We start from the raw sequence: 27,354 nt of genomic DNA on the forward strand, positions 1-27,354 counted from the left end.
AAACTCCAGCTTTCTCCTGTTCTTGTGAAAGATTCTGGATGTGAAACATTTTAACTTTGTTCCTCTCAACACATATTTTGCATGGCCTACTGAGTACTGTCAGAACTGCCTGTTTTTACCTCAGATTTCCAGGTTCCACAGAATTTTGTTTTTGTATTTCGACACATAATCCAAACTGACCCTCCAGTGAGGTACTGCCAGAGCGCTGCACTGCCAGAGGTGCTGACTTTCAGATGAGCTGTTAAGCCAAGGCCTCATCCATATACTGAAGTGGACATGCAAGATCGTACAACACTGTTTCAGGGAGAGGAGCATGGGTGGACCCAAGGGATCCGAGCCAACATTGTTGTCTTCACCAACATCACAGGAACAAATTATCTTGTCTTTTTGTGCTTTGAATTTCCACCCCTCGCTTGCTTTCACGTGATCATTCTCCAACATTCCCTTCCTTGACTTTTTTGTATCCATTTCCAGTGATAGACTGACCACCAATATTCAAGCCCCCCCGACCCCCTCAACTATAGCCCCTCACACCCTGCTCCCTGTAAGGACTCTATCCCATCCCCCCAGTTTCTCCTCCTCCATTGCATCTTTTTCCAATGATGTCACCTTTGAAAATAGTGCTTCAGATATGTCTGCCTTTTATCTTATAAGAACATAAGAACTAGGAGCAGGAATAGGCCATCTGGCCCTTTGAGCCTGCTCCGCTATTCAATAAGATCATGGCTGATCTTTTCATGGACTCAGCTCCACTTACCCATGCACTCACCATAATCCTTAATTCCCTTACTGTTCAAATATTTATCTATCCTTGCCTTAAAAACATTCAATGAGTTAGCCTCAACTGTTTCACTAGGCAGGGAATTCCACAGATTCACAAACATTTGTGTGAAGAGGTTCCTCCTCAACTCAGTTCTAAATCTGCTTCCCCTTATTTTGAGGCCATGCCCCCTAGTTTTAGTTTCACCTGCCAGTGGAAACAACTTCCCTACTTCTATCTAATCTATTCTCTTCACAATCCTATATGTTTCTATACAATCTCCCCTCGTTCTCTGAATTCCAATGAGAATAGCCCCAGTTTTCTCAGTCTCTCCTCATAAGCCAACACTCTCAACTCAGGAATCAAACTAGTGAATCTCCCCTGCACCCTCTCCAGTGCCTGTATATCCTTTCTCAAGTAAGGAGACCAAAACTGTACACAGTACTCCAGGTGTGGCCTCACCAGCACCTTATACAGCTGCAACGTAACCTCGTTGTTTTTAAACTCCATCCCTCTAGCAATGAAGGACAAAATTCCATTTGCCACCTTAATTACCTGCTGCACCTGCAAACCAACTCCTTGTGATTCTTGCACAAGGACACCCAGGTCCCTCAGCACAGCAGCATGCAGCAATTTTTTACCATTTAACTAATAGTCCATTTTGTTGTTATTCCTACCAAAATGAATCTCCTCACATTTATCAACATTGTACTCCATCTGCCAGGCCCTCACCCACTCACTTAAGACTATTTGTATCCTTTTGCAGACTTTCAGCGTCCTCTGCACACTTTGCTCTAACACTCATCTTAGAGTCATCTGTGAATTTTGACACACTACACTTGGTCCCCAACTCCAAATCATCTATGTAGGTCGTAAACAATTGCAGTCCGAACACTGATCCCTGAGGCATACCGCTCGTCACTGATCGCCAACCAGAAAAACACCCATTTAACCCCACTCTTTGCTTTCTGTTAGTTAACCAATCCTCTATCCATGCTAATACATTGTCCGTAACATCGTGCACCTTTATCTTATGTAGCAGTCTTTGGTGCGACACCTTGTCAAATGCCTTCTGGAAATCCAGATACACCACATCCACATCCTGAGGATTTCCCCACTTCTGTGGTTGACAAGGCACACATCTGGGTCGACCCATTCTCCACACCTCTACCCTCAACCTTTCCCCTCCCTCCCAGAACCATGATAGTGCCGCCTTTGTCCTCACTTTCCACCACACTAGCCTCTGCATTCAAAGGATCATCATCTGCCAACTCCAGCATGATGTCACCATGAAACACATCATCCCTTCAACTTCCTTTGAGCATTCCAAAGGAACCGCTCCCTCCTTGATACCCTAGACCACTCCTCCATCACCCCAACTCCTCATCCCTTTTCCACAGCACCTCCTCTTACAATCGTAGAAGGTGTAACACCTGCCCCTTTGCCTCCTCCGTCCTCGCCACTCAAGGTCCAAAGTACTCCTTTCTGGTGCACAACATTTCACCTCTACCTCCTCCCATTGGCGGTTCCAAATGCAGTCTCCTCTGCACTGAGGAGGTTTACCACAGGCTAGTTGACCGCTTTGTGGAACACCTTCACTTAGTCTGCAAGCATGCCCCCAAACTTCCTATCACTTGCCCTTTCAACTTGGCATCTTGTTCTCATGCCCACACATCCATCATTGGCCTGCTGCAATGTTCCAATGAAGTCCAGTGAAGGAGCAGCTCCTCATCTCCCGATTGGGCATTTTGCAGCCCTTAGGACTCGACATTGAGTTCAACAACTTGAGACTGCGACCTTTCTCTTCCATTTTGACTTTTTAAAATCATTTTTCTTGTCCCAGTCACACCTTCCCTTGCCCACTGGGCCATCTCTCACTCGTTCTGAAGTTTTGTTTTCAGTCGCCATTGACCTTAGTTTTCCTATTAACACATTCTACTCTCTTACCTTCATAGCACTGTCAGCACCTTCCATAGACCTTCACAATGCTATTAACACTTCCACTGTCTTGTGCTGAATACATCTTTGTTGCATTCTCTCCCAGGTCCCACCTATCACTGACCTTCTAATTTGCTCCACTCTCCTTTTATACAGCATATAATTGATCACATTTCTCCCTCTCTTTAGCTCTGAAGAAGAGTCATACAGACTCAAAGTTAACTCTGCTTCTCTCTCCACAGATGCTGCCAAACTTGCTGAATATTTCCAGCATTTTCTATTTGTATATCTGGTCTTTAATTCATTGTAGTTTTGGGATCTTGCTGTGCACAAATAGATTACTACATGGACTACATTCCAATCTGTACAAAGAAGTATTTCATCGATTGTAAAGATTGTCCTTGTGTCCTGAGGTTGTGAAAGGTGTGTTATAAATGCAAGTTCTTTTCCCTTTTGGGTTTACACTGAAGTATATTGAGCAGTGGAAAAAATAGCAATAGTTACACAGTCGAACGTTAGCAAGATTTAATCTGCTAATGCCTTGGTCTTCATGTTTTCTGCTCTTTGTTAGGGACTGCAAGGGTACACGGGAGACAAGGGAATCCGCGGAGAGAAAGGAGAGCAGGTGTGTATTGGCCTTATCTATGAGAGAACAATCTTTTCTTGATATAAAATGGCATTGGTGTTATAATCCACGTCAAAAAAGTGAGCCTAGACCATAAATTTTGCACTTTGAAATTGGTATGGGTAAGCATAAGATATTTCACTCCAGGTATGATTCAAATGACCGACTAGGCTGCTTTTGTCAAACAAAGTTTATTTTAAAATACAGTTAACACGTAGTAAGAAAATTAGCAATAACTTTTACCAATTACCAAAAACACAACTGTAACACTGTATAAACCTTAACAGCTAAGAATACTGTTCCAAACATTCCTACAAAAATACTGGGCTTAGCACAGAAAGCAAGTATGCTCACGTGATGCTGGATCTTGCATCTTTGTAACGCCTGCTATGAATCAGTCCTTTGAATATGGGATTGAAACGCCGAGGCTTTCCTCCCCTGGAACTTTCAGCGCATTTTGAGAGACAGGGACACCACTTGACTCTGGTTTCTAGCTAGCCAGCCACCAAGAGCAGAGCTTCCAAAACCAGGGAGTGAGACACAGAGTTTGCAGTCTGCAATCCCAACAGCTTCTACCAAACTGAAAGTAAAGAACTTTGGATTTCTCCTGTGAAGGAGAAAAAAAATCCAAAGGTACCACCTGACCTGTCAATCAATTGCAAATCAACAATTCCCAAAAGCGTCATAAAACTCCAAGACACTGCAATATAGCTTTAGCAACAATAAAAGTGACTGGTTCGCAGTACGGTGCCACAATCAAAAAAAAAAGCCAGGCCTGTTTAAAAACTGCAGAGAACAGGATTAAAATGTTTTTCTCAAAAGTATAGTAGTTTCAAACTGAGTTAATTATCCTTCATTATGAGTGTTTGCCTTCACCATGTGGGGAAATGAAAACTTTATTCCAGCTCCTGATCTCAACCTCTCTTCCTCTCCCAATTTTCACTTTCCACTATGAATCATAGAATAGAATTGTAGAATTCCTATAGTGCAAAGGGAGGCCATATGGCCCATGAAGCCTGCACTGACAATAATCCCATCCAGGCTCTCTCCCTGTCACACCATGCATACGCTCTGCTAATCCCTCTTACGCTAAGGGTCAATTTAGCATGGTCAATCAACCTAACCTGCACATCTTTGGAATGTGGGAGGAAACCGGAGCACCCAAAGAAAACCGACGCAGACACGGGGAGAATGTGCAAACTCCATACAGTCATTCACCTGAGGCCAGAATTGAATTCGGGTCCCTGGCGCTGTGAAGCAGCAATGTTAATCATTGTGCCACCACGTTGCCCACTGTACCTGGTGTGAAGCATCCTGCTACTTTCTTCTGCCCATGAATTGATGGGCATTCTATAAATGTAAGATAATGCTCCCATTCTTTATGTTAACTGTCGTTAAGTTTTGTATGCTTGAAGTGTTGTTCACTTGATGCAACCAGTGGATATTGCATTTCTCTTATCAGCTGAGACTCTGAATTTTCCCTGTCAAGTTGAGAGTGCAGAGTCAGGAAAATTCCAGATTCCCGCAGACCTGTCGTGGTAGGATGTGCCCCAGATTGTTGGATTTTGGTTCTGGTGGTGGGGGAGGGAGCAGTGCCAATGGGAGTTGGAAGAAGGGTTGTTGGTTATTCAGGCTTGCCTTGGTGCTCTGTACTTTACAGTGGTAAAAATTAGTGGAAAAGCCAAAAACAGCCATCCAGCACTCACCCTGCACACTCACTCACCCCCCACATGCTCCCCATGACCATCCATGCCAAACTATTCTCCTCTACCCATGGCGCCTCAACTGCCCACAGCCCCTCAAACCCTCCATAGCACCTAATACCCCTTGATGGCCCTTTCTGACACGTATGCCAACGTAGTGCCAATTTATCCCAACCCATGACAGCCCTCCTCATCTGCCAAACCTCGTCCTTACACTCTCCATGCTAACTCACCCTGTATCCAACATGTGCAAATCTCGGGAGCCCTGCTGATTTAAGTAAAATAAAGTATGTGTCTATTAATGACTTAACAGTTTAATAAAAATACTATCGATTAAAACCCATTCAGTACATTTAAATCTCTTCAAGTACTTGAGCCTATATGAAAATAATTGTGTTCTCAGCCCATCAAAGGCTTTATAACCACTTGAAGCTGTCAATCAAACTGTGAACTTACAAGTTCCCCACTGTGATAATGACAGGTTGTGGAATCAGTCATGCAACACTAATCCTAGTAGTAGTGAAAAGTAGTGAAATTGCAAAAATTCACAGCAGGTCTTTTTAAACTTAAGGGCTTGGGGATTTAAATACCTTGACAGCATAACAGTTCCAGTGAGTTTATTCACTTTTTACGCACAGTCGTGTCTATTTTTAACAATCCAAAAGGGCACTAGACCTTTCCTAGAGGGCACTTCAACCTCTCCCACAGGACACATTATCGCTCCCAAAAGAGTCCCTAGGCCTATCCGAAAGTGTCCCTTACCAATCTAAAAGGGAACTCAATCTCTCCAAATAATTTTACAGCTTTGGACCTTTTGCTCAAACACCCATAATCCACAAGTCATGTTTTGTTCATCCCCCAGATGAAAATTGTATCTGTTTGAAGGCAACTGCACTTTTACACATGCAACTGCCTCTGTGAATCACAGATGTGCAAACTCCAACCTGCTCCCATTCCACAACCACCCCACCCAGGCAAAAATGGTGGCCCTCAAATTTACATGTGGGACTTCCAGAATCAGGGCTCCAATGCCCTTCTGGCTAAGCCAAGATCCTTTAAGTTACTGTGAGAATTTGGCATTTAGTCTGAGAAATAAAATATGGTTGTGTTTTCTGTCCTTTTGTCCCTCTACATTATCTAATTTCTCGCTAACAAAACTGCTAATGCACATAACTCTCAGTTCCATTGTTACCCAAAGGCTATCCAAGTGGCAAGCCCAGACTGCGCAGTCCATCGCATCCGAGTGATAAGCTGGGATTTTGGATGTTGGAAGGGTGTCCTTTTGTGAGAGGCATCACATCTGAGTGCAGTGCTATCCGCAACTGATGGTTAACACATACCTAATCACCAGCATGAGTCAACGAACAGCTCTGAGTTATGAATTGTTTTGCAATACTGAATCTAACTTGTAGTTCTTGAATGGGGATCGACTGACTCATTGCAAACTGGGGTTCTAACTTGGCAATTACCTTATCCATGCATCTCAGTCATAACCCATGCATTATATATCCATTGAATTAGCGAGGAAGCATCTTGTTCATTCAAAGTCATGCATTTTCATTGGTATATTGGAACAACTTTAGTCCATATCTGTAAACATGTCTTTATTTCAGGGCTTTCAAGGACTACCTGGACCAGTTGGGGATAAAGGAGAAAAAGGAGCTAAGGTATTGTGTGATTCAGATAAAAGAAAAATTTCAAATAATAGAACTTGTTGATATTATCCAATGTAACAATATCTACATCTATCTTGGAATCATACAATCCTTCAATGCAGAAAGAGGCCATTCAGCCCATCAAGTATTCACCGACCACAATCCCATCCAGGCCCTATCCCCAAAACCTAGCTAGTCCCTTCTGACATTAAGGGACAATTTAGCACGTCCAACCCAACTAACCCGCACATCTTTGACTTTGGGAGGAAACAGGAATTCCCAGAGGAAACCCATGCAGATATGGGGAGAATGTGCAAGCTCCACACAGTGACCCAAGCCGGGAATCGAACCCAGGTCCCTGGTGCTGTGAGACAGCAGTGCTGGCCACTGTGCCACCCATCACTGGGCGGTTGTGCGATTTTAAATCAGTTATAGGCAGCTGAAGAAAAATCCTTTGGATTGATTGAAGTTAGCATCATAGTTAAGATTGGACCATAATCATTTACGCTGTTGATTGTTCCAGTGTGTTGATTGCTGACATTTCGGCAGTAGATTTCCTATTCTCTGCTGTGTTGTGGTGATCCAGCTCCTGCAATGCTACATCAGAGATGTTTTATATATAACTGATCATATATCTATCGAGAGAAGGAGAAACAAGGGGCTAATGTTTCAGATCAATATTCCCACCTCAGAATTCCTGCACCTGCAGCATTTTATTTTTATTCTTGCCCTTTGACGGGATGCTGGCAAGCGTTAGAGTTTCGGTTTTACCTCAGTGGTCAAAATCTGATGCAGTGTCGATTAATATTAGAGCGTTATACAAGGCCTGGTATTTTGATATCAGGAAGATGTACTTTGAAACCAATTTCTAAGTACAAGTAGGAAGAGCACATGTTAAGTTGGACATATGTTACATGATATCAGTTCTAAAATAAGACATGTTTTGAATTCAGCTCCATGTATAGCACAGTGTCGCAACATCAGCCTCATGTTCTATGTGTTAGAGACAGTGATGAGAGAATGTGGAAAAAATAGACATGCAGATTACCTGATCGGCTGCTTCAGTGAGAACATAAGAAACGAGAAGTGTACAGAATCATAGAATCCTTACTGTGCAGGAGGAGGTCCTTGGGTCCATCAAGTCTGCACTGACCCTCTGATAGAATGTCTTATCCAGGCCCCATCCCTTAACCCCACATTATTGCCTCACCATTCTCTTTTGCCTGCACATCTTTGGATACTAAGGGACAATTTAGCATGGCCATCCACCTAACCTGCACATCTTTGGACTGTGGGAGGAAACCGGAGCACCTGGAGAAAACCCATGTAGATATGGGGAGAACGTACAAACTCCATGCAGACAGTTACCCAAAGTTGGAATGGAACCGGGGTCCCTGGTGCTGTGAGGCAGCAGCAGTAACCACTACCGCAGATTCTGTGAAACAACAATGTTTTTTATTGAATAGTAAGGGATAAATTATGAAGACGAAATGGAGTTTTCATATAAAGGAAAGAGTGAAATCAGGGAAAATGATAAGTTTAAGTTACTGTGAAAATTCCCTAGTCATTGCAGTCCAGCACCTATTCGGGTACATTGAGGGAGCATTTAGCATGCTCAGTGCACCGAACAGCATGTCTTTCATATTGTGAGAGGAAACTGGAGCACTGAGAGGAAATCCCCTCAGACACGGGGAGAATGTGCAGACTTCACAGACAGTGACCCATGCTAGGAATAGAACCCAGGTCCTTGGCGCTGTGAGGCAGTAGTGCTAACCACTCTGCCACCGTGCTACACCCAGGACAGAATAGAAGGGGAAGGTAAGGCAGAAGGCAGCGTAGGAACCATGGACTGGATTTTCAAAGGCCACACTGGGGTGGGATCCATTGCAGGTTGAGTTAAAATTACCATTCCAGTGGTTGTCCCAGTATTCTGATGCCTTCAGATTGGATTTTAATTTTTAAAGGGCCGCTGCGGGGATGGAAAGAGGAAACATGCTCACCAACTAACAATGGCCATTTAAGTTTCTTAATGAGCTTGTGAAGGGGGCTGTGCATTTGCGATTGTACTTTTGATCTTTAATTCCACAAACCTGAACAATCCGCTGCATGTTAATACTCAGCTGTAAGTTTTGCAGCAGAGCCATCAGAACCTTTGTCCTTTTGATTTACAGCTGACCTTTCCTGGACTGCCTTTCAATTTTCATAGAATCATAGAAATCCTACAGTGCAGAAAGAGGCCATTCGGCCCATCGAGCCTACACTGACCACAATCCCACCCAGGCCCTAACCCCATACCCCTACATATTTTACCTGCTAATCCTTCTAACCTATGCATCTCAGGACACTAAGGGGCAATTTTAGCATGGCCAATCAACCTAACCCGCACATCTTTGGACTGTGGGAGGAAACCAGGGCACCCGGAGGAAGCCCACGCAAACATGAGAATGTGCAAACTCTACACAGGCAATGGTTAGGGACTTGACCGACCTGCTCCAAAGCGCTCCCCACTCCACTAGAAGCCGAGCCTGTTGATTAGATTCTAGCTGAGAAATAAAAAAAAGCTCACCTTGGAGTTAAAATCCCACAGTTAGTGGGAAAATCCGACCCCCGGGATTTCTGATGAAAGATCATCAAATTGAAACATTAACTTTGCTTCCCTCTGGACGGACGCTGCCTGACCTGCTGAGTAATTCCACTATTTTCTGCGCTTATTCCAAAAATGCATCAAGATAATCATGAACCAAGTACCCACACGCTGCAGGAAATGGGGACTATTGGTCATTTTGTTTCTTGCTTTTTATATCCTGAATAGCAAAACAAGATTCATTTCTCTGTGAACCTTCACCATTTTAAACAGTACAATGGGCTAATTTGTCTTCTATGATTGCTGTCTCTGATCTGATCACACGGAATCACAGGACAGAAGGAGGTCACTCATCCCATCATCCCTATGTTAGGTCGATGAAAGAAACATCCAGTGAGTTCCCAACCCCCTTACCTCCCACCCTCCCATCCTGCACTTTCCTTGTTGCCCTGTGATTGTTTCCATTTTCAAGAATGATATCAGAAACACATCGCCACATTTTTGAGTCTTCCAGCCACCTTTTATAAATGAAAACCAAGATTTGAACTTGCATTGATGATAAATCATTTTCAATTATATATCCTTTCTTTTAAAAGGCTATATAATATATATTAAAAATTACGTTAACTGCTTCCGTAATTTTGGAATGATCATATTTGTATTATTAATGTTCTTTTTGTGCTAGGGTGATGATGGTGAAATTGGGCTTCCTGGGCCTCTCGGACCCTCTGTAAGTAATATAATCATCTTGTTCTTGCAATACAAACTGGTAGTGATTGGCCTGCATTGCAAGTGGAGATTATACTCATTTGAAACTCTCATCATCAGGACTATACTCCTTACATGCTGGCTGCTGTTGCTTTTTGGTTGACGTGTCATGTCTGTAAAACTTAAGCAGCTTCAATACTTCTTGAAAAACTATCTGGATTCTCAGATGGACCCGAAGGGAAGTCAGTCTTTTTGGGTTTGGCGTGAGATTTTTTTCCTTGCAGACGCCCTTACTTTCTCCACTCCCCATCATCCTGCCCTCCCTGCTGCAGAAAGGGAGGTTCTCCCCTGATCCCAAACCTGCACCAAATGTGATGTGCACACAGCTGCTTCGAGATGTGGCAACAGCCCAAGATACTCACTTGTTTCTGCCTTCCTCCCATTGTTGGGGAATTGCTTCCACTCACCATTGCAGAGGTAAACCATTAGATGTGTAAGAGACCAACATAAAACTCTGAATCTTACCACGTACTGCTTTGTTGAACAGTACACTGGTTTTCCATTGCACTACATCTTCCAAAACTCCAGTGGTGTCTACACATGGAACTCATTTTTATTGTGTTGTAAAGCAAATTGAGTTCTGTCAAGTCCTCCCTATTTAAAATCATTTAATCTCAAGCGGTGTTGAGTTGTCAGGCATGTTGACTGTCTAGAATTTAATAACCCTTCCAGGTTACATACTGTACCAGCTCATCAATGCAGTTTAAAACTCAAGACTTCAATTGACTAAGTTCTCATTTGAGCTTTGATTGGTGTGGCAAGCTGGTAAAATTCCACCCCCAGAGTCTGCATGAGGAAAACCTTTTTTTTCATGCAGAGAATGGCTAGGATCCGGAATGCACTGCCTGAGAGTATGATGGAGGCAGATTCAATCATGGCTTTCAAAAGGGAATTGGATAATTATCTGAAGAGAGAAGATTATCTGAAGGGCTGCTGGATAAAGGAAAGAGAGTGGGATTAACTGAGTTGCTGGCAAGGGAATATAGTCTAAATGGCTTCCTTCGATGATTCTATGAATTAAATTAAACCTTTTGATAATTCAATTTTAAGCAGATTGTTGGAAAGAAAAGAAAACAAAATGAAAACAATCCATATGTTATCTATTGCTTTTTGTGAGATTTCTTTATTCATGCAACAGATGTAGGCTTCACTGGCCAGGCCAGCATTCATTACACATCCCTAATTGCCCTTGAGAAGGTGATGGTGACCTGCCGCCTTGAACCGCTGAAGTCTGTGTGGTGTAGGTACACCCACAGTGCTGTTAGGGAGCTCCAGGATTTTGACCCAGTGAAGGAATGGCGACATACTTCCAAATTAGGATGGTGAGTGGCTTGGAGGGGAACTTGCAGGAGATGGTGTTCTTAGGTGTCAACTGCCCTCATCCATCGAGATTGTAGTGGTCGTGGGATTGGAAGGTGCTGCACCCGTTTTTTGTGTTTGACAGCACAAATGAAGCTATTCTACCTATCATACCTATGCCAGCTCTTTAAAAGAACTGTACAATTTTGTCCCAGTCTGTTGCCTGTAACCCTTCAAATTACTTTTCTCAAGTAAATGTTCAATTGCCTTTTTAAAAAAAAATCCTTTGACTATTTAATGTTAATTTTTGAATTCATTTTCTTAAATTTTGCATTTTTCTTTGACTGTAATCATCTCCTGTGAACACTGTTCATTAGAATCCACTGTACAGAATCACTAAACCTATTCAGCTACAAATTGTGGGAGTATTTCATAACCCAGAAAAATGCTGGCTCTTCTCCAGATGACAATGATTCTTCTCAGCACCCTCACACATTAATCCCTCAATCCTGTAAAACAGTTGTTCACTTCTTTAATTGTAAGCATTTATCTGGCGTTCTCCTTCCATCTGAAAGCGGTTCTTGTTCCCCTCACAGCCTCCATACCAAAACTGCATGCACAAATTAGCTGAGGTATCATACTACCAGTTGATAACATAATTCCTGCATATTCCTTGGTCAAGTCGCTGATTGCCTGCTCTGAAGAGTGATGGGAGAGGACAGGAGCAGGCCATCCAGCCCTTCAACCCTGTCCACCATTCAATGAGATCATATTGCCTTTTTAAAGTGTTGTGATCTGTTGTGGTCAGTTACTACTTAATGGTTCCCAGGTGACTTCACTATCCTTTAACATGGGATCAAAGAAGTCATTAGTCATAGAATCCTGACAATGCAGAAGGAGACTATTCGACCCATCGATCTTGCACCAACCACAATCCCACCTATTTTCATTATCCTTCATATTTACCCTGCTAATTCCCCTGACTCTAGGGTCAATTTAGCATGACCCATTAGCCTAACCCGCACATCTTTCGACTGGGCGAAACCGGAGCACCTGGTGGAAACCCTCGCAGACATGGAGGGAATGTGCAAACTCCACACAGACAATGACCTGAGGCAGCAATTGAACCCAGGTCCCTGGCACTATGAGGCAGCAGTGCTAACCACTATGCCACCGTGCCGCCCTCAGTGCTGATGGTTCAAATGACTCTCATAAACACTGCAAAAACAAACATGTCTCCTGGAAGAGTGAATGTGAAACTTCTTTGTTTCTGGATATGTATGCACTTAATTTTGTGAAACGTTAAGAAGACTTTGGGAAACAGTGACTTAGAATACTTGATAATGTGCTGATCATTTGGCACTTCCTGGTGTTCCTTCCACCCCTCAGGCTGTTTTAGACTTTAGGGCCGCAGGTTTTTAAGAACTGAATTGAAAATTAGCAAACTTTGTTCTCTTGGGAATCCGAAAGTCAGGAGTCATCGGAAAATGGAGGAAAATGACGGACAGAAATGGCCGGAGCTATTTTTGCCGGTGTATAGACAGGAGTCCTCCTTCGGCCCTCACATAAATTAATGGGCATCCAACAGGAGGTTTCAAGGGCACACCGGCTAAAGTAACACACAATGGTGGTGTAGTGGTGATGTCCCTGAACTAGTAATCCCCGGTCTCAGGCTAATACTGGAAATGTGTTCGAACTCCACTGCATCAGCTGATGGAATTTAAGTTCAAAGAATAAATCTGGAATATAAAGATAAGTCTTGTTTATGGTGACCATGAAACTGTCATTGATTGTTATAAAACCCAACTGGTTCACTGATGCCCTTCAAGGAAGGAAATCTGCCATCCTTAACTGGCCTGGCCTACGTGAGGCTCCAGATCTTCAGCAATGTGATTGACTCTTAACCGCCCTCTGAAATGGCCAAGCAAACTATTCTGTTCAAGGGCAATTCGCAATGGGCAACAAATGCTGACCTTGATAGCATTTTCCATATCCCATGAAAAAAGGCACCTATTTAAGTAATAGTCCAATTCATACCTTTATAAAGGCCCTTGTTGGGATCAGGTAGATAGGAGAGTGTGAAAAAGTGTGTTAAAATAGCTGCAGGGCTGGCAACCAGATTTTAGCTCCTGTTCTGCACGGTTCTTGTCAGCTGGAAGCGTTTAAAGTTCTTCTCCTTCGATAAGGTGCCACATAAGTGACTTGGGGCATGTGGAGTCAGGCAGCAGAATGGTTTGAAAGGTGGCTTCAAAAATAGGAGAATTTCTCAAGTGGGCAGAAAACGGGGAGCGGTGTTCTGCTCTTTACAGAACACCTATGTACATCTTTTGGATTCAGAAGTTGTCGGAGTTTGGAGTATACCGAATTTGGGGGGGGGGCCCATGGCTTGACCGCCCCAAAATACAGGAAGACAGAGTCGGTAATAAATGAAATTCTATGGAGCAATGTATGAGGTCATTCATTTTGGTAGGAAGATTAAGGAGACCAGATATTCCTTGGAAGGTGAAAAAAACACCTAAACTGTAGAGGAGCAAGTCTGGGAATTCCATTTCAATTCTCTGTCCACATTTAGTGGTGTAGCAAGGGAGACTTTCATCCGTTTCTCTAGCCAGTAGTTCCTGGAACACGTCACTAGTTTTTTGCCAGAGGCTTATAGCTTGAGGAGTACCACTCCATATCAAGTGTGGCTGACCAGGAGTTTCTCCCACTCTTACTGCCAGCCATTGGCATGATGGACGGATTTGCAGGTCGACACTCAACCTTTTGGCCACATTATGCATGCACCGTCCCGGGGTGGGACTCGAACCCAGAATTTCTGACTCAGAGGTAGGGATGCTGTCACAAGACCTCCAAGTCTGAGAATACAGATACAAGTCAAAGAAACATAGAAACTAGAGGCAGGAGTAGACCATTCAACCCTTGGAGCCTGCTCCGCCATTCATCTTGATCATGGCTGATATCCTTATCCCCCCCCCAATCTTCACATATCATCCCTTGATCCCTTTAGCCCTAAGAGCTATATTTAATTTCTTGAAATCAGGCAACGTTTTGGCCTCACTACTCTCTGTGGTAGTGAATTCCACACGTTCACCCCCGCCTGGGTAAAGAAGTTTCTCCTCACCTCAGCTCTAAAAGGTTAGACGTAGAAATGCACATTAATAAACCCAAAAAGAATGCAAGCAAATAATTGGTGGACTTGTATACAAAAGCAAGGAAGTATCACCAGATTTGTACAGAACCTTGATGAGATCACACCTGGAGGATTGTATGTAGTTCGAGGCCAGAATTATCTGGAAGTTCATGTCCTGTCACCGCTGCCAACAAGGATGGAGAATTTGGGGATCAGCCAGATCTCCGTTCACTGCAGCGGGACTGGAAAATCCCAGCTGCAGATGTGGTTGGAGAATCTGGCCCCTAGTCTCCATGCTACAAAAGGGAGCACTCGAGAAAGATTCACATGACCATTACTAGAGTAGAGAGGATGCGAGGATCATGAAGGATTGAGCCAGCTTTCCTCTGGAGGAAACAAAGAGGAGACCTGATGGAGATATTGAAGATGATGAAGAGGCTGCATGGTGGGCAAGGAGGACATTGTTTTCAGTCGTATGTGAACTCAACGAGGGGGTGTAAAGATGAGGGAGCCACCAATGGACCAAGGCCAAACCGTTTGATAGGGTGGTGAGAATTTGGATCTTGCTACCACACGGAGTGGTGGAAGCAGACTGCAGTGACGTATTTAAGAGGCTCAAGAGAAAAGTGGGAAGAGGAAATGCATGTAGCATTTCAACACCCAACACAGCAAAAGCCAGATCCTGTGCTGCAGATAATTCTGTGCTCTCATTGTAATGTTTGTACTCTTCTATGTTTCATGATTATGATGCAGAATTTATAATTCACAATTTCTCTCTGTCCCGATAAATATTTTGTCCTTTTCCCACACACAGCGTCCTGGGAACAGTGGATAATTGTAACTAGCCATCGCAATCATTCTTCTTTAATAGGACATTAACAGAATGGTTACTTTTTATTCATTAGAGATGGCACCGAGCCACAGCTTTTGATGTACATGTGGTCCGCGCTCAAATGCGTTCTGACAAATCCGCACGGATTGTTTAGCAGCCTGAATTGTATCTATTCTAAAGCAATGGTCACACAACATTTTAACCATTTCAGGGTATCAAGGGTTTGAAAGGAATTCCAGGAACACAGGGACCCAGAGGCCCCCCGGTGAGTATCAGTACAAAATCTTGCAGACTGATGAGAATGTTATTCTGGTGACCTGATTTAAAGCTGTTAAATTAACATATTGCTGATAAATTATCGCAGGATTTAATGAAAAGATCGTCCTTCCTCTGTGGGAGGTCTCTTTTTGTGGATGGAAATGTGTGCTTGAGGATTAAGTCTGAGCTTTGTCTCAGTGGGAGCTCTTGCCTCTGGGTCAAAGGGCAGGATTTTTCGGCCGCGCTCGCCCCAAGACCAGAAAATCCTTCCCAAGGTCAACAGACCTTTGCATAATCCATGTCCCGCCCGGTACAATTCCTGTGACGGCCATTACGGGAAAATTCCACCCAAAATGCTATGGAGTTGAGCCTCACTCCAGAGACTCGAGCCAGGATTTTTGCCCCAATGTCGGGCCGAGAACAAAGGCAGATGGGTAGCTTAATTTTACGCTGCTGGCCAGCATGTTAGTTTTGCCCTTGCTTATCACATCCCCGAGCCATTTTGCTGGAGGCCAGTTCAGGGGTGGAATAGCTACTCGCTCACAAGACTAGTTGAGCTTGTCTGAAGGCTAATTAAGGCCAGCTATCAGAGGCCAACTGGAATTTTCAGGAGCGTGACAGCTGTCCAACTGGAGAAACAGTGTTCCCGATTGCCCTTGCAGCCCTTCCCATCTCTCTTAGTGTCACAAGTAGGCTTACATTAACACTGCAATGAAGTTACTGTGAAAACCCCCTAGTCGCCACACTGGGGCGCCTGTTCGGGTACACTGAGGGAGAATTTAGCATGACCGGTGCACCTAACCGGCACGTCTTTTGGACTGTGGAGGAAACCCACACAGACACGGGGAGAATGTGCAGACTCCACACAGACAGTCACCCAAGCGGGGAATCGAACCCAGTTCCCTGGCACTGTGAGGCAACTGCTAACCGCCGTGCTATGCCTCTCACTTCCTGTCTGGCCACGATGGTGGCCCAGCAGCTGCAACCATTTTATCTTCTGCTTTCTTTGAATTTGCTGAGACGTTGTGACAAAATGGCAGCCCCCTTGCCTGCACAACAGTCTACAGCTTCCACCGGGCTGGAGAACCTCATCCTGAGTCCTCCAGTTTTCAGAGTCCACCCACCCTGCCTAATTGCAAGTTCAGTGTGCCTTCTACTCACTGGCCAATTTTGGGATAATCACTGCCGGGTGCCTCCTCCAGGCACAATTCCAGAGTCAGGATCTCCCAAAACATAAAATCTTGCCCTTGAACACAAAACCTAGCTTGATAGAACAGAGCAGGATTGAGGGAGTGCTGCACTGTCTTTTGGATAAGATTTTAACCATGGCTCCATGTCATTATTTTGAAGGAGGGCAGGGAAGTTGTCCTGGGTGTTCTCGCCAATATTTATCCCTCAACCAGTTGCACTAAAGCTGATGTTCTGCTGTTTCTCTCAGATGTGACAATAAAATAGAAAATACATTTGAAAAGTGCTTTATTGTCTCTGAGGTACTTTGGAACATCTCAACATTACGAAAGGCACTATATAAATGTCTATTCTCTCTTTCATTCTTGCTTTTTTTTTTCCTCTTTCTCCTTAATTCTTTTACATTTTTGTTCTTGCAAAACGTGAGAAGGATGCACTCTGACAAGTTACGTCACGGTATCTCCACCATAGAATCCTTACAGTGCAGAAGGAGGCCATTTAGCCCATCAAGCCTGCACCAACTCCCCAACAGAGATTCTTACTCAGGCTCTATCCCTGTAACCATAAGAACATAAGAAATAGGAGCAGGAGTAGGCCATCCAGCCTTTCGAGCCTGCCCCACCATTCAATAAGATCATGGCTGATCTGCCGTGGCTCAGTTCCACATTCCCGCCCTCTCCCCATAACCCTTAATCCCCTCGCTTATCAAAAACCCATCAACCCACGTCTTAAAAATATTCAGCGAGGCAGCCTCCACCACCTCAACAGGCAGAGAATTCCAGAGATTCACCCACATATGACCCCACTAATCGCCCTAATCTACATATCTCGAGATGTTGAGGGACAATTTACTCTGGCCAATCCGTCTAAACCTCAGGAGGAAACTGGAGCACCCAGAGGAAACCCACACAGACACGGGGAAAGTGTGCAAACTCCACACAGACAATCACCCAAAGCCAGAATCGAACCCAAGTCCCTGGCACTGTGAGGCAGCAGTGCTAACCACTGTGCTACCTTGGAACTGGTGGCTGAATGACGAAAACAATTGTGCCTCATCCACACCTCCAGCCATACTCTGGAAACTTTGCACAGCCGCTCCTGTCTCTACTGTAGACTAAAGTGGACTGTGCAATATGCAGCAATGAGCAGTTTAAAGGTTGATATTATTCCCAAGTACAACTGGCAGCAAAGGACCTCAGCTACTGACAGCATGTTGATCATGATTTTCCAGTGCGCATTTCAGAGGTTCCTCGCCTCTGGCTGCGAATATTCATGCCACTATGAAATCTTTATACAGTATGTGATGTAACCAAGTTTGTCAAAAAGGCTGGAAAATAAGCCACTTTTGCCAGGTAAAATATTGAATTGTTTTTGTAGAATCGTAGGAATGAACAGTTTAGGAGGCTATCAACATGTTGACCCTCTGCTGGGTGTTTTGAAAGAGTATTCATTTTTTTTTTAGCACACACACCAGGGTAGAATTTTACCAGCACATCTGCTCAAGGTTTGTACGATCCTGTTCAAGGCCAACGGAGAATGCCGTTCTCTGAGCCTTTCCTACCCCTAGAATTGGGGCAGGCATGCTGGTGAAATTCTAGCTGATGCATAGGATTTTCCGGCTGCGCTCGCCCCGTGCTAGAATGTCCCACCCGAGCTCAACAAGCTTTGTGTGGTCCATGTCTCGCTTGCTACGATTCCCATGGTGGACGGGATGGGAAAATTCTATATGGATTTTTGCCCATAACCTTATCAATTCCTCACCGAGGGTCTCACTCCCTTTTAAAATTATCGAAGGAATCAACCCCCATTACTTTAATAAATAAAATGCTCCAAATCCTGTCAAGTCGGAGTGAAAGAATTTCCTTCTCGTCTCCCATCTCAACCTCTTGCTAATGATTTTAAATCTATTAGACTGTCATCACAGTGAACAGTTTTTCTCCATTTACTCTGTCAAAACCTCTCATCATCTTGAAAACCTCCATTGGGTAATCTCTTAACCTTATCTGTCCCACGGAGGACAATGCCAGCCTTTCCAATCAATGCCAGGTTGACTGGCCTGTAGTATTCTGGTTGATTTCTTCCCTCTCTTCAATAACACTTATACATTGGCAGCCCTCCCAGCAGAAGTCCTGTATACAAAAGTGGATCGTAATTAGGTTGTGGGGAGGGTGATGGCCTTAAGGCGTTATCACTAAACTATTAATCCAGACACTCGAACCCTGCCATAAGAGATATGGAATTTGAATTCAATAAAAAAAAAATCTGGAATTAAGAATCTACTAATGACCATGAAACTATTGTTGATTGTTGGAAAAACCCACCTAGTTCACTAATGCCTTTTAGGGAAGCAAATCTGCCATCCTAACCTGGTTTGGCGTACATGTGCCTGTAGAGCCACAGCAATGTGGTTGACTCTCAGCTGTCCTCCAAGAATAACTAGGGATGGGCAATAAATGCTGGCCCAGTCAGCAACGCCCCAAGAATAAATTAAAAGAAACAATACTGGTGAATGTTCTTCTACAATTTCTACCTTTTTTGTTTCTTTAGATAGCATTTCCATACAGACCAGGTGACTTATCAGTTTTGAGAAAAGCTAATCTTTTTAGTACATCTTCCCTATCTATTAATATGTTGTCCATAACTTCTCTCTCCACTCCTGGGGCGGGATTTCATGGCTCTTCCCGCTGGTGGGATCTTCCGGTCCCCCTGAAGTTGACCCCACAGTGGGTTCCCCAGTGGTGGGAATGACAATCCATGCAAATTGCCATTAGGCAGAATTTAGTGGGGAGGCTGGCGTTAGTGTATTTGTGAACTCAGATTTGAAGACTTATTACTACCTCCTCCATCTCTACGTTAAAATTTTCCTGAGGTCCCTTATTAGGTCTGACTTTACCCTTCTCATTACCTAACTTACACTTTACATGTTTATAAAATGTTTAGGGTTCGATTTAATGTGGTTTTCTGTACTAGACATTTGGTTTTAGAGGAACTGGAGACAAAATTACAAAACACTAATTGAACCGGATGCCTGAAATATTTCCGCGGTAATGAGCTCTAATGATGTCTGTTTAATTTTAATTTGTTTTGCAGGGAGAATTTGGATTAATAGGAGCACAAGGACTGCCAGGACTAATGGTGTGTACGCTTATTAAGGAAATAAATAGCACCAAGTATTAAGCTTGTGTGTTGGATTTGTAAATCAGATTTTTAGCTCTATGTGGTTATAATAACCTACTGTCAAAGCAGTAGTTTGTTTGGTTCCTCTGGGATATGACTTGTATTCAAAGGAAACATGAAATGATGAGTTCTTACTTGAAACTATCCACTATCATCATTGTTTATTTTTTATCTATAGGGTAAAGAAGGACCTGTGGGACCTAAGGGTGTGCCAGGTGTTAATGGTTCTGAGGTATGCAAGACATTCATTGATGCCATTGCATTAATTGGTATCCATGTGTATTTAACTATGTTCTATGCCTTTTTCAGACTATGTTAGCCATTCTGACCACTATTTAGGTCTTCAATGATGATGCTGGGTAACTGGGGAACAATCTTGATAACCAAACCCAATTTGTCACAATAGGCTTACATTAACACTGCAATTCCATGGTGGCATTGGAGCAAGGCGACTCCCTGCAAGCTCTGCCCAGCATAACTTCTAATTCTATCTTTTATTCTCATTCTATGCTTCTGAAACTTCATTCTAACCATTTAAACACCCTAACAATGCTTTAATGCAATTTCTTACTTACCTTACTTTAAGTTGATCTTTCTCTGCACCCTAGCTATGACTGTAACACCACATTCTGCACTCTCTCGTTTCCTCCTCTATAATCAGTATGCTTTGTCTGTATAGCGCGCAAGAAGCAGTACTTTTCACAGTATGTTAATACATGTGACAATAGTAAATCAAATCAAATCAATGAAGTTGCTGTGAAAATCCCCTAGTTGCCACACTTCAGCATTTCCTGTTCGGGTACATAGAATTTAGAATGGCCAATGCACCTAAACAGCACGTCTTTCAGACTGTGGAAGGAAACCCACGCAGACACAGGGAGAACGTGCAGATTCCTCACAGACAGTGACCCAAACCAGAAATCGAATGCTGGCACTGTGTGGCAGCAATGCTAACCACTGTACTGCCCTAACATTGCGGTGATGGTTTCAAGATTTCAGGGGCAGACTAAGAAATGTTGGAAATGACAAGAGAGGGTTTTGAGGGGTACAAACATGAGAGGTTTTTTTTACTGTCGGTGAACAAGGACTCACTAAATTGGAATAAGTACATGGAGCGTAACATTTGAAGGGAAAATATGCTGAAGGTTATGGGGAAAAAGCAAGAGAACAGTTCTGAGGCTGGGGCAGATTGGCTTAAATTTAAAGTCCAGCTGTGTTTTGTTTAAAGCTTCCCTGACCTGATCATTTCTGGCAGACAATCAGTCCCTATAGTTTAATCAGAAATTTTATTCTTTACAATGTAAAAATCTGGGACAGTTCAAATTGAGGCGGATGCTACAGTTTATATCTGCAAATTAGTTGAATAAAATAAAAGACAAAACACATGATGTCCACAGGAAACATTCTTTAAACTAATACCATATAAATTTGAAAGTAATTCCATGACCAGATTGATGCGGTTCTGCCATCTGTTGGCCACCTGTGCATATTTTGAGCAAGGCAATGTGAACTCCAGTTTGCAAAGGTATGTTTTAGATTGAATATGATAGAATCATAGAATCCCTACAGTGTAGAACAAGGCCATTCAGCCCATCAAGCCTGCACTAACATCCAGCCCACCCAGGCCCTATCTCCATAATCCCGTGTATTTACCCTGCTAATCCCCCTGACACTAAGGGGCAATTGAGCATGGCCAATCAACCTAACCCCCACATCTTTTGGACTGTGGGAGGAAACTGGAGCATCTGGAGGAAATCCACACAGACACGGGGAGAATGTGCAAACTCCACACAGTCAGCGACCCAAGTCTGGAATTGAACCAGGGTCCTGGCGCTGTGCCAACCGCTGAATCGCCATGCCACCCTTGATCCTTATCTCCTGGAGTTCTCTGCCTACTTTCCTCCACCCTGTTATCGGAAATCTCTCAAAATTCTTTGCATTAGCAGGGCACTCAACCCCTTGACTCCATCCTATCCTCACTGGTTTGTGCTTCCTTCTAATTCCTCCCCACATGGGCAGCTTCGGAGCTCTACCTGAACGGATAATTTACCTGTCTTTACCTTCCTGATAACGAGGATGTGTTTTTTTTTTCTTGGTTTTACCTTTTGCCTGCACTCATTTTGTTGCCCAGAGCGTTGCCAAACAACTTCAATAAGATTGCACTTTGAACAGACAAGTTCATATTTATTTTTCTTTTATTTTCAACAGGGGGAGATTGGGTTGCCAGGGTTACCTGGCCCGAGAGGCCCTCAGGTATAGTAACTGTCAATGACTGCCTCCTTTCTAAAGGTATATCTGAATATTTAAGCTGCTCAATTTTTAAAAGAAACGACTCTTCAATCAAATGTCTGTACGGAATGTTATTTTCAGTTGTTAGAGCCAAACATGTGAAGTGTCATTTTGTTCCAGGGACCGCAAGGTGTAAATGGAAGAAGAGGACTTGAAGGAATGAGGGGCCATCAGGTATGGATTTGTAAAGTAGATTAAATTGGACTGTTTAGATGATTTATTGAAAAAAAATTGTTGGCCTGAATTTTCCAGTCTCCCCCAACCACCCCCCCCGGCAGTGTGTTTTCCAGTGATGGAGGCAGCTGATCAGTAGTGGAAACTTCCAGTCCCACCGATGTCTACAGTGTTTGGTATGGCTTGCCCCTCCCACCACTCGAAAATCTGCACTGGGGGTGTTCACTTTCGGCGGGACTGGAAGATCCTGCCAGCAGGAAGGACTGTAAAATCCCACCCGACAAGTTTTTCTATCACCTTTTATATGAGATATGCCCTCTTGACTCTGTTCTCTGGCTCTATTCACAGCCGGTCCATTCTTTTACTTTCTGCTCTCTGAAGTGAACTGACTCTCGTTTAAAGAAGGTTGGCTGCATTGAACCGGGTGGCTGATGGTTTACCACATTAACACTGCTAACCACAATGGCTAACCCTGCTGCCTTACAGCGCCAGGGACCTGGGTTCAATTCTGGCCTTGGGTAACTGAGTAGAGTCTGCACGTTCTCCTAGTAGCTTTCCTCCAAGTGCTCAGGTTTCCTCCAACAGTCCGAAAGACATGCTGGTTAGGTTGATTGACTGTGCAAAACTGCTCCCTCAGTGTTAGGGGGATTAGCTGGCAAAGATTTGGGAGAAGGTCCGGGTGGGATTATTGGTGGTGCAGGCTCAATGGGCCAAATGGCCTCCTTCTGCACTGTAAGGATTCTGTGAACCATATGAGGCTACTGGAATATTGGTCCATTGGTGTGTATATAATCCACTGTAAAATAGTGGAAGCATGGTGACTATCATAGACAGAAAAATAAAGGAAATCATCAAAACTGAATTAAACAAGAGTAGAATGAATTTGGGAGAAGTACTTGTAAATGGTCCAAAACATTAAAAAAACAGATATAGTGCCAGATAGCACCAGCCTAGAACTATTTCTGAAAGCTACAAACACAATATTGAATGTTTTGGATGAAGACTGTTTATATAAGTACAGATGAAGCTAACAATTAGAGCGTGAATATTGTCAGTGCACTGCCAGCAAGGAGGTGGTATGCTTCTTAGATTTCTATCCTAATTTAGATGGCAAATGTGGTTTGCTAATAGTGCATGGACTCCATGCCAACTAAAATGAATACAATATAATTGACACTGTGGCACAGCAAAACATACCCTCCTCCCTACACTGCTGTGAAGTAACAGCATAAATATAAATAACAGATGCTGGACAGTTGTCCTAATTAAAGGTGTAAGATCATGTCAAACCAAAAATGCAAAGCTCAAGTGATTTGTGAATCTTGAAATTATGGTTCTAAATAAACATCTTGCTGTGTGGCATTTTTTTAAAAATAGGCACAGTGGGTGAGAAATTGAAACGCACTGCATCTGTTTTACCAGCATGAAGAAGACTCTCCAAGATTGAAATATTCCATCTGCCCAATTGTTAAAGGCTCTTCCATCGATATCCAGGACACACGTCTAAAATTAATTATAGCCATTTTCACCAGCAAACAGGGGTCCTAATGCTTGTATCATAGAATCTCTACAGTGCAGAAGGAGGCCATTCATCCCATCAAGCCTGCACCAACATCTATCCCACCCAGGCTCTATTCCTGACACCCCACATATTGACCCTACTCATCCCCTGACACTAATTTAGCATGGCCAATCAACTTAACCTACACATCTTTGGACTATGGGAGGAAACCAGAGCACCCGGAAGAAGTCCACACAGAAACGGGGAGCATGTGCAGACTCTGCACAGACAGTGACCCGATGCAGCAAATGAACTCAGGAACCTGGTGCTGTGAGGCAGCAGTGTGCCACTATGCCACCCTAAGATCCCCCTGGCAGAATCAAAGTAGAAAGAAATCCCGCAACACCAGTTTAAAGTCCAAACAGGTTTATTTGTAGCAAAAGCTGCAAGCTTTCGGGACAGCCTGTCCCTTCAGGTGGCTGGGAGTTCACTGAAAGTAACCATATCAGTCAGTTGCCACGAGCCAGTCCCAAGCAAGATGCCTTTGTGTCAAACTGGTGGTAACTCTTCACTGATTTGTGTCTGTAAAGATATTGCTCTGATGAGGGAATAGTGGGAATTTAGATCATCATCTTGAGCTTGCTTTGAGATCTTTCTAAACTTTTTATCTGGTGTCATATAGTTCACTCTTCTTGTTTTCATAAATATTTTATTCTTGTATAAAAGTTCATTTGCAGATTCCCGTGAATTTGTTCAGTAACTTCCTTTCCATGGTTTCTAAAAACAAAAGATTAGATCTATCAAGCCTAGGATCTGACTTGTCCAGTATTAACAGCAGCTGCGATCATAACAATTTGCAATTATTACTTTGCATATTGTGAACACAGGGTGAGAAAGTGTTTCCAATTTCTTGGTTAACTGGGTAGAGCGGGTTAGCACATTATATTTTCACTTCTTGATCCTTAACAACCTGGGCTCAAATCCACTTGGATTACTCATCTCTGCTCTGTGCTGTCTTCCCAATGCTCACTGCTGGTCAATAGGATCACACCTATATCTTCTTTCTTCATTCCCAAGGGCCGGCCTGGATTAGAAGGACTTCCTGGCACAAGGGGAAAAGCTGTAAGTAAAATGTTGCCGAAAAGATTTTATTCTGTCTCCACCAAATACGGTCCACCTCTTTGTAAAGCAGTCAGACCTGACCCCTTGATACATTTGAAAAAAGTTTTAAATTAGTTAAGGCATTCAATGTAATTGGCACTACATAATGAAAAAAAAAGTTGGATTTCAGAACATTGCATTGCAAAGTGGATGTGATAAATTCGGGTAGAAATTTGTTTTGGCATTAGGCAAAATGGTTGGCATGGAAACAACCATGTGTAATGTGCTGTCTACCCCACCCTTCACACAATTAGTTTAATTGACCCCAATACCACCGCATGTCTGGGTCAGGGTACAGAACAGACATTCAATACAATACCATTCAAGATTATTTTATACTCCATTGAGCTTATAAAAGCAATTTGCTGCTGTGAGATAAAATGAAAGTGAAGTTGCTACAATGCACTGCCAATGTTCAATTTACCAATAGCACCGACTTTAAACCTTTTGATTCTGCATTGATTTATATGTGATTTGATTTGATTTATTATTGTCATAGTTTGGGATGTGATAATAAATCATTGTTGGGATAGAATGAAAAATATTGTTTCTTGCCTGCTATACAGATAAAACGTATCATTCATAGCATACATAGGGGAGAACAAAAGGGGAGGGTGCAGAATATGGTGTTATACATGGGATGTAGAGAAAGATTAGCTTAATATATGGTCGAAGTCTGATGGCAGCAAGGAGGAAACTGGGCAGAATTCAGCCCAAGAAATTCTAAGTGTCAAATTCGCGTGAAAACTGGAGTAATTCATGTTTTTTTTTCAGTGAGAGTTCAGAGAAGAATCTCTCGCTCTGCACTACAGAGGCCACCCGCATGATATCGTTAAATATCGGGGAGTGGGGCCTATTCCCACTGGAGAGGCTGAAATCAGCATGCTGAGCAGGCTATTACATGTGCGCCGTTCTGTCAGTGCCAGGATAGGCACATGCACAGTAGCCCCGCACTGGTGGCCTCCTGATTGCTGGCCAGCCCCACGACACCCACAATGCCAACTGTCCGCCCCACCAAACGTCCCCCGGCCCAGCTCTGATCGCCCTCTCCCGGCCCGCTGCGATCTGCAGCCCCCCCCCTCCACCGATTCCACCCCCGCCAAGTGTAACCGTGCCTGGCAGTGTGGAACCCCCAGCAGGCTGACTGGCCCCTGGCTGACTATTCTGCCCCAGCCCGCCCCAGTCGCTGGCCTCACTACTTCCCCCATTGATCCCAATGCAGAGTGGCAGCAGGACTTCCGACCTCCACCGATCAGCCACTAGGCTAATCCCCATCAGGCCCAGTCCATGTGCCCCCTTTGACACTGTCCAATGCCCAGTGGGCAGTGTCAAGGTGCCCTCTGGGCATTGACACTTTGCCCCTTGTGCAGTTCCCAGGGGCACAGGTTGACACTGCCAGAGTGTGAACCAGCCCCCTACCACCTGACTCCCTGAGTGGCCCAATTGCCCTCCATCGCTCCAGCAAGGTCAGGCTGCTAGCTCCCAGAAAGTGGTGAGCTACTGTAATCCTCGCTGGAGTGAAATGCTCTAACAGGATGGGAGATGCTAGCAGACCTAGAGAATTCAGTCCAAGTTCTTTTACAATGACCATTTAAATAGACTTTGCACTTGCCCACCGATTTCTGGCACGGAGCAGACACCGCTGGAAGTCTGGCACTGGGAGACGCTAGCAACCGTTCATGCAAAACCCACGAATCAGCTGACGTGAGAATCTCCCAACCCGTTGTGCTAAAAAAAAATTTGCACAGTAGGATGGGGGAATTGCAGCCACGGTTCTTGAGCCAATTGGTATGTGTTCTCAGACTTTTGTATCTTTTTCCCGATGGAAGAGGGTGGAAGAGAGGATGCGTGGGATCCTTAATTATGTTGGCTGCTTCTCTGAGGCAGTGACAATTGCAGATGGAGTCAATAGATGGGAGGCTGGTTTGCGTGACGGGCTGGGCTTTGCACAAATGGAACTCGGGTCCGTTTTGGGATTTTTATATTTTAGCTGCTGACGTGCCTGATGTTTCCTTTAACCTTTGTTCTTTATTCTTGCCTACCAACATGGGCCTATGGTTGATTTACTTTGAACTTCTCATTAAGAGTTAATGGCATTCAACTTTTGACAAATGATCTAAAATTTAAATGTAACCATGATTGTTAAAGTTTTAATATAAACCTAAACATAAAAAAGAATTTCATAAATGTACGAGAGTGCTAATTATGAATATGTTTTCTAGGGTGAAGCTGGACCACCTGGGGCAAGAGGAGAGCCTGGTCCTGAAGGTCCAAGGGTAAAACTGTACAAATGTCACTTTGAGCATGTCTAA

At 43.7% G+C, this 27,354-nt stretch overlaps 1 protein-coding gene across 1 annotated transcript in view; it reads left to right on the forward strand.

The window, feature by feature from the left end:
- The window catches only part of LOC145358117 (uncharacterized), a 237,378-nt gene extending 210,024 nt beyond the window's left edge, over positions 1–27,354 (forward strand). Inside the window, exons 13-22 of the mRNA XM_080211791.1 lie at positions 3,270–3,323; positions 6,640–6,693; positions 9,951–9,995; positions 15,506–15,559; positions 19,831–19,875; positions 20,096–20,149; positions 22,126–22,170; positions 22,327–22,380; positions 24,959–25,003; positions 27,265–27,354. Coding sequence (XP_080067917.1) covers positions 3,270–3,323; positions 6,640–6,693; positions 9,951–9,995; positions 15,506–15,559; positions 19,831–19,875; positions 20,096–20,149; positions 22,126–22,170; positions 22,327–22,380; positions 24,959–25,003; positions 27,265–27,354 — 540 coding nt within the window. The remainder of the gene's footprint in view (positions 1–3,269; positions 3,324–6,639; positions 6,694–9,950; positions 9,996–15,505; positions 15,560–19,830; positions 19,876–20,095; positions 20,150–22,125; positions 22,171–22,326; positions 22,381–24,958; positions 25,004–27,264) is intronic.

This window comes from Carcharhinus amblyrhynchos, chromosome 25 (genome assembly GCF_965287045.1).
Source record: "Carcharhinus amblyrhynchos chromosome 25, sCarAmb.v2.hapA, whole genome shotgun sequence".
Lineage (NCBI taxonomy): Eukaryota > Metazoa > Chordata > Chondrichthyes > Carcharhiniformes > Carcharhinidae > Carcharhinus > Carcharhinus amblyrhynchos.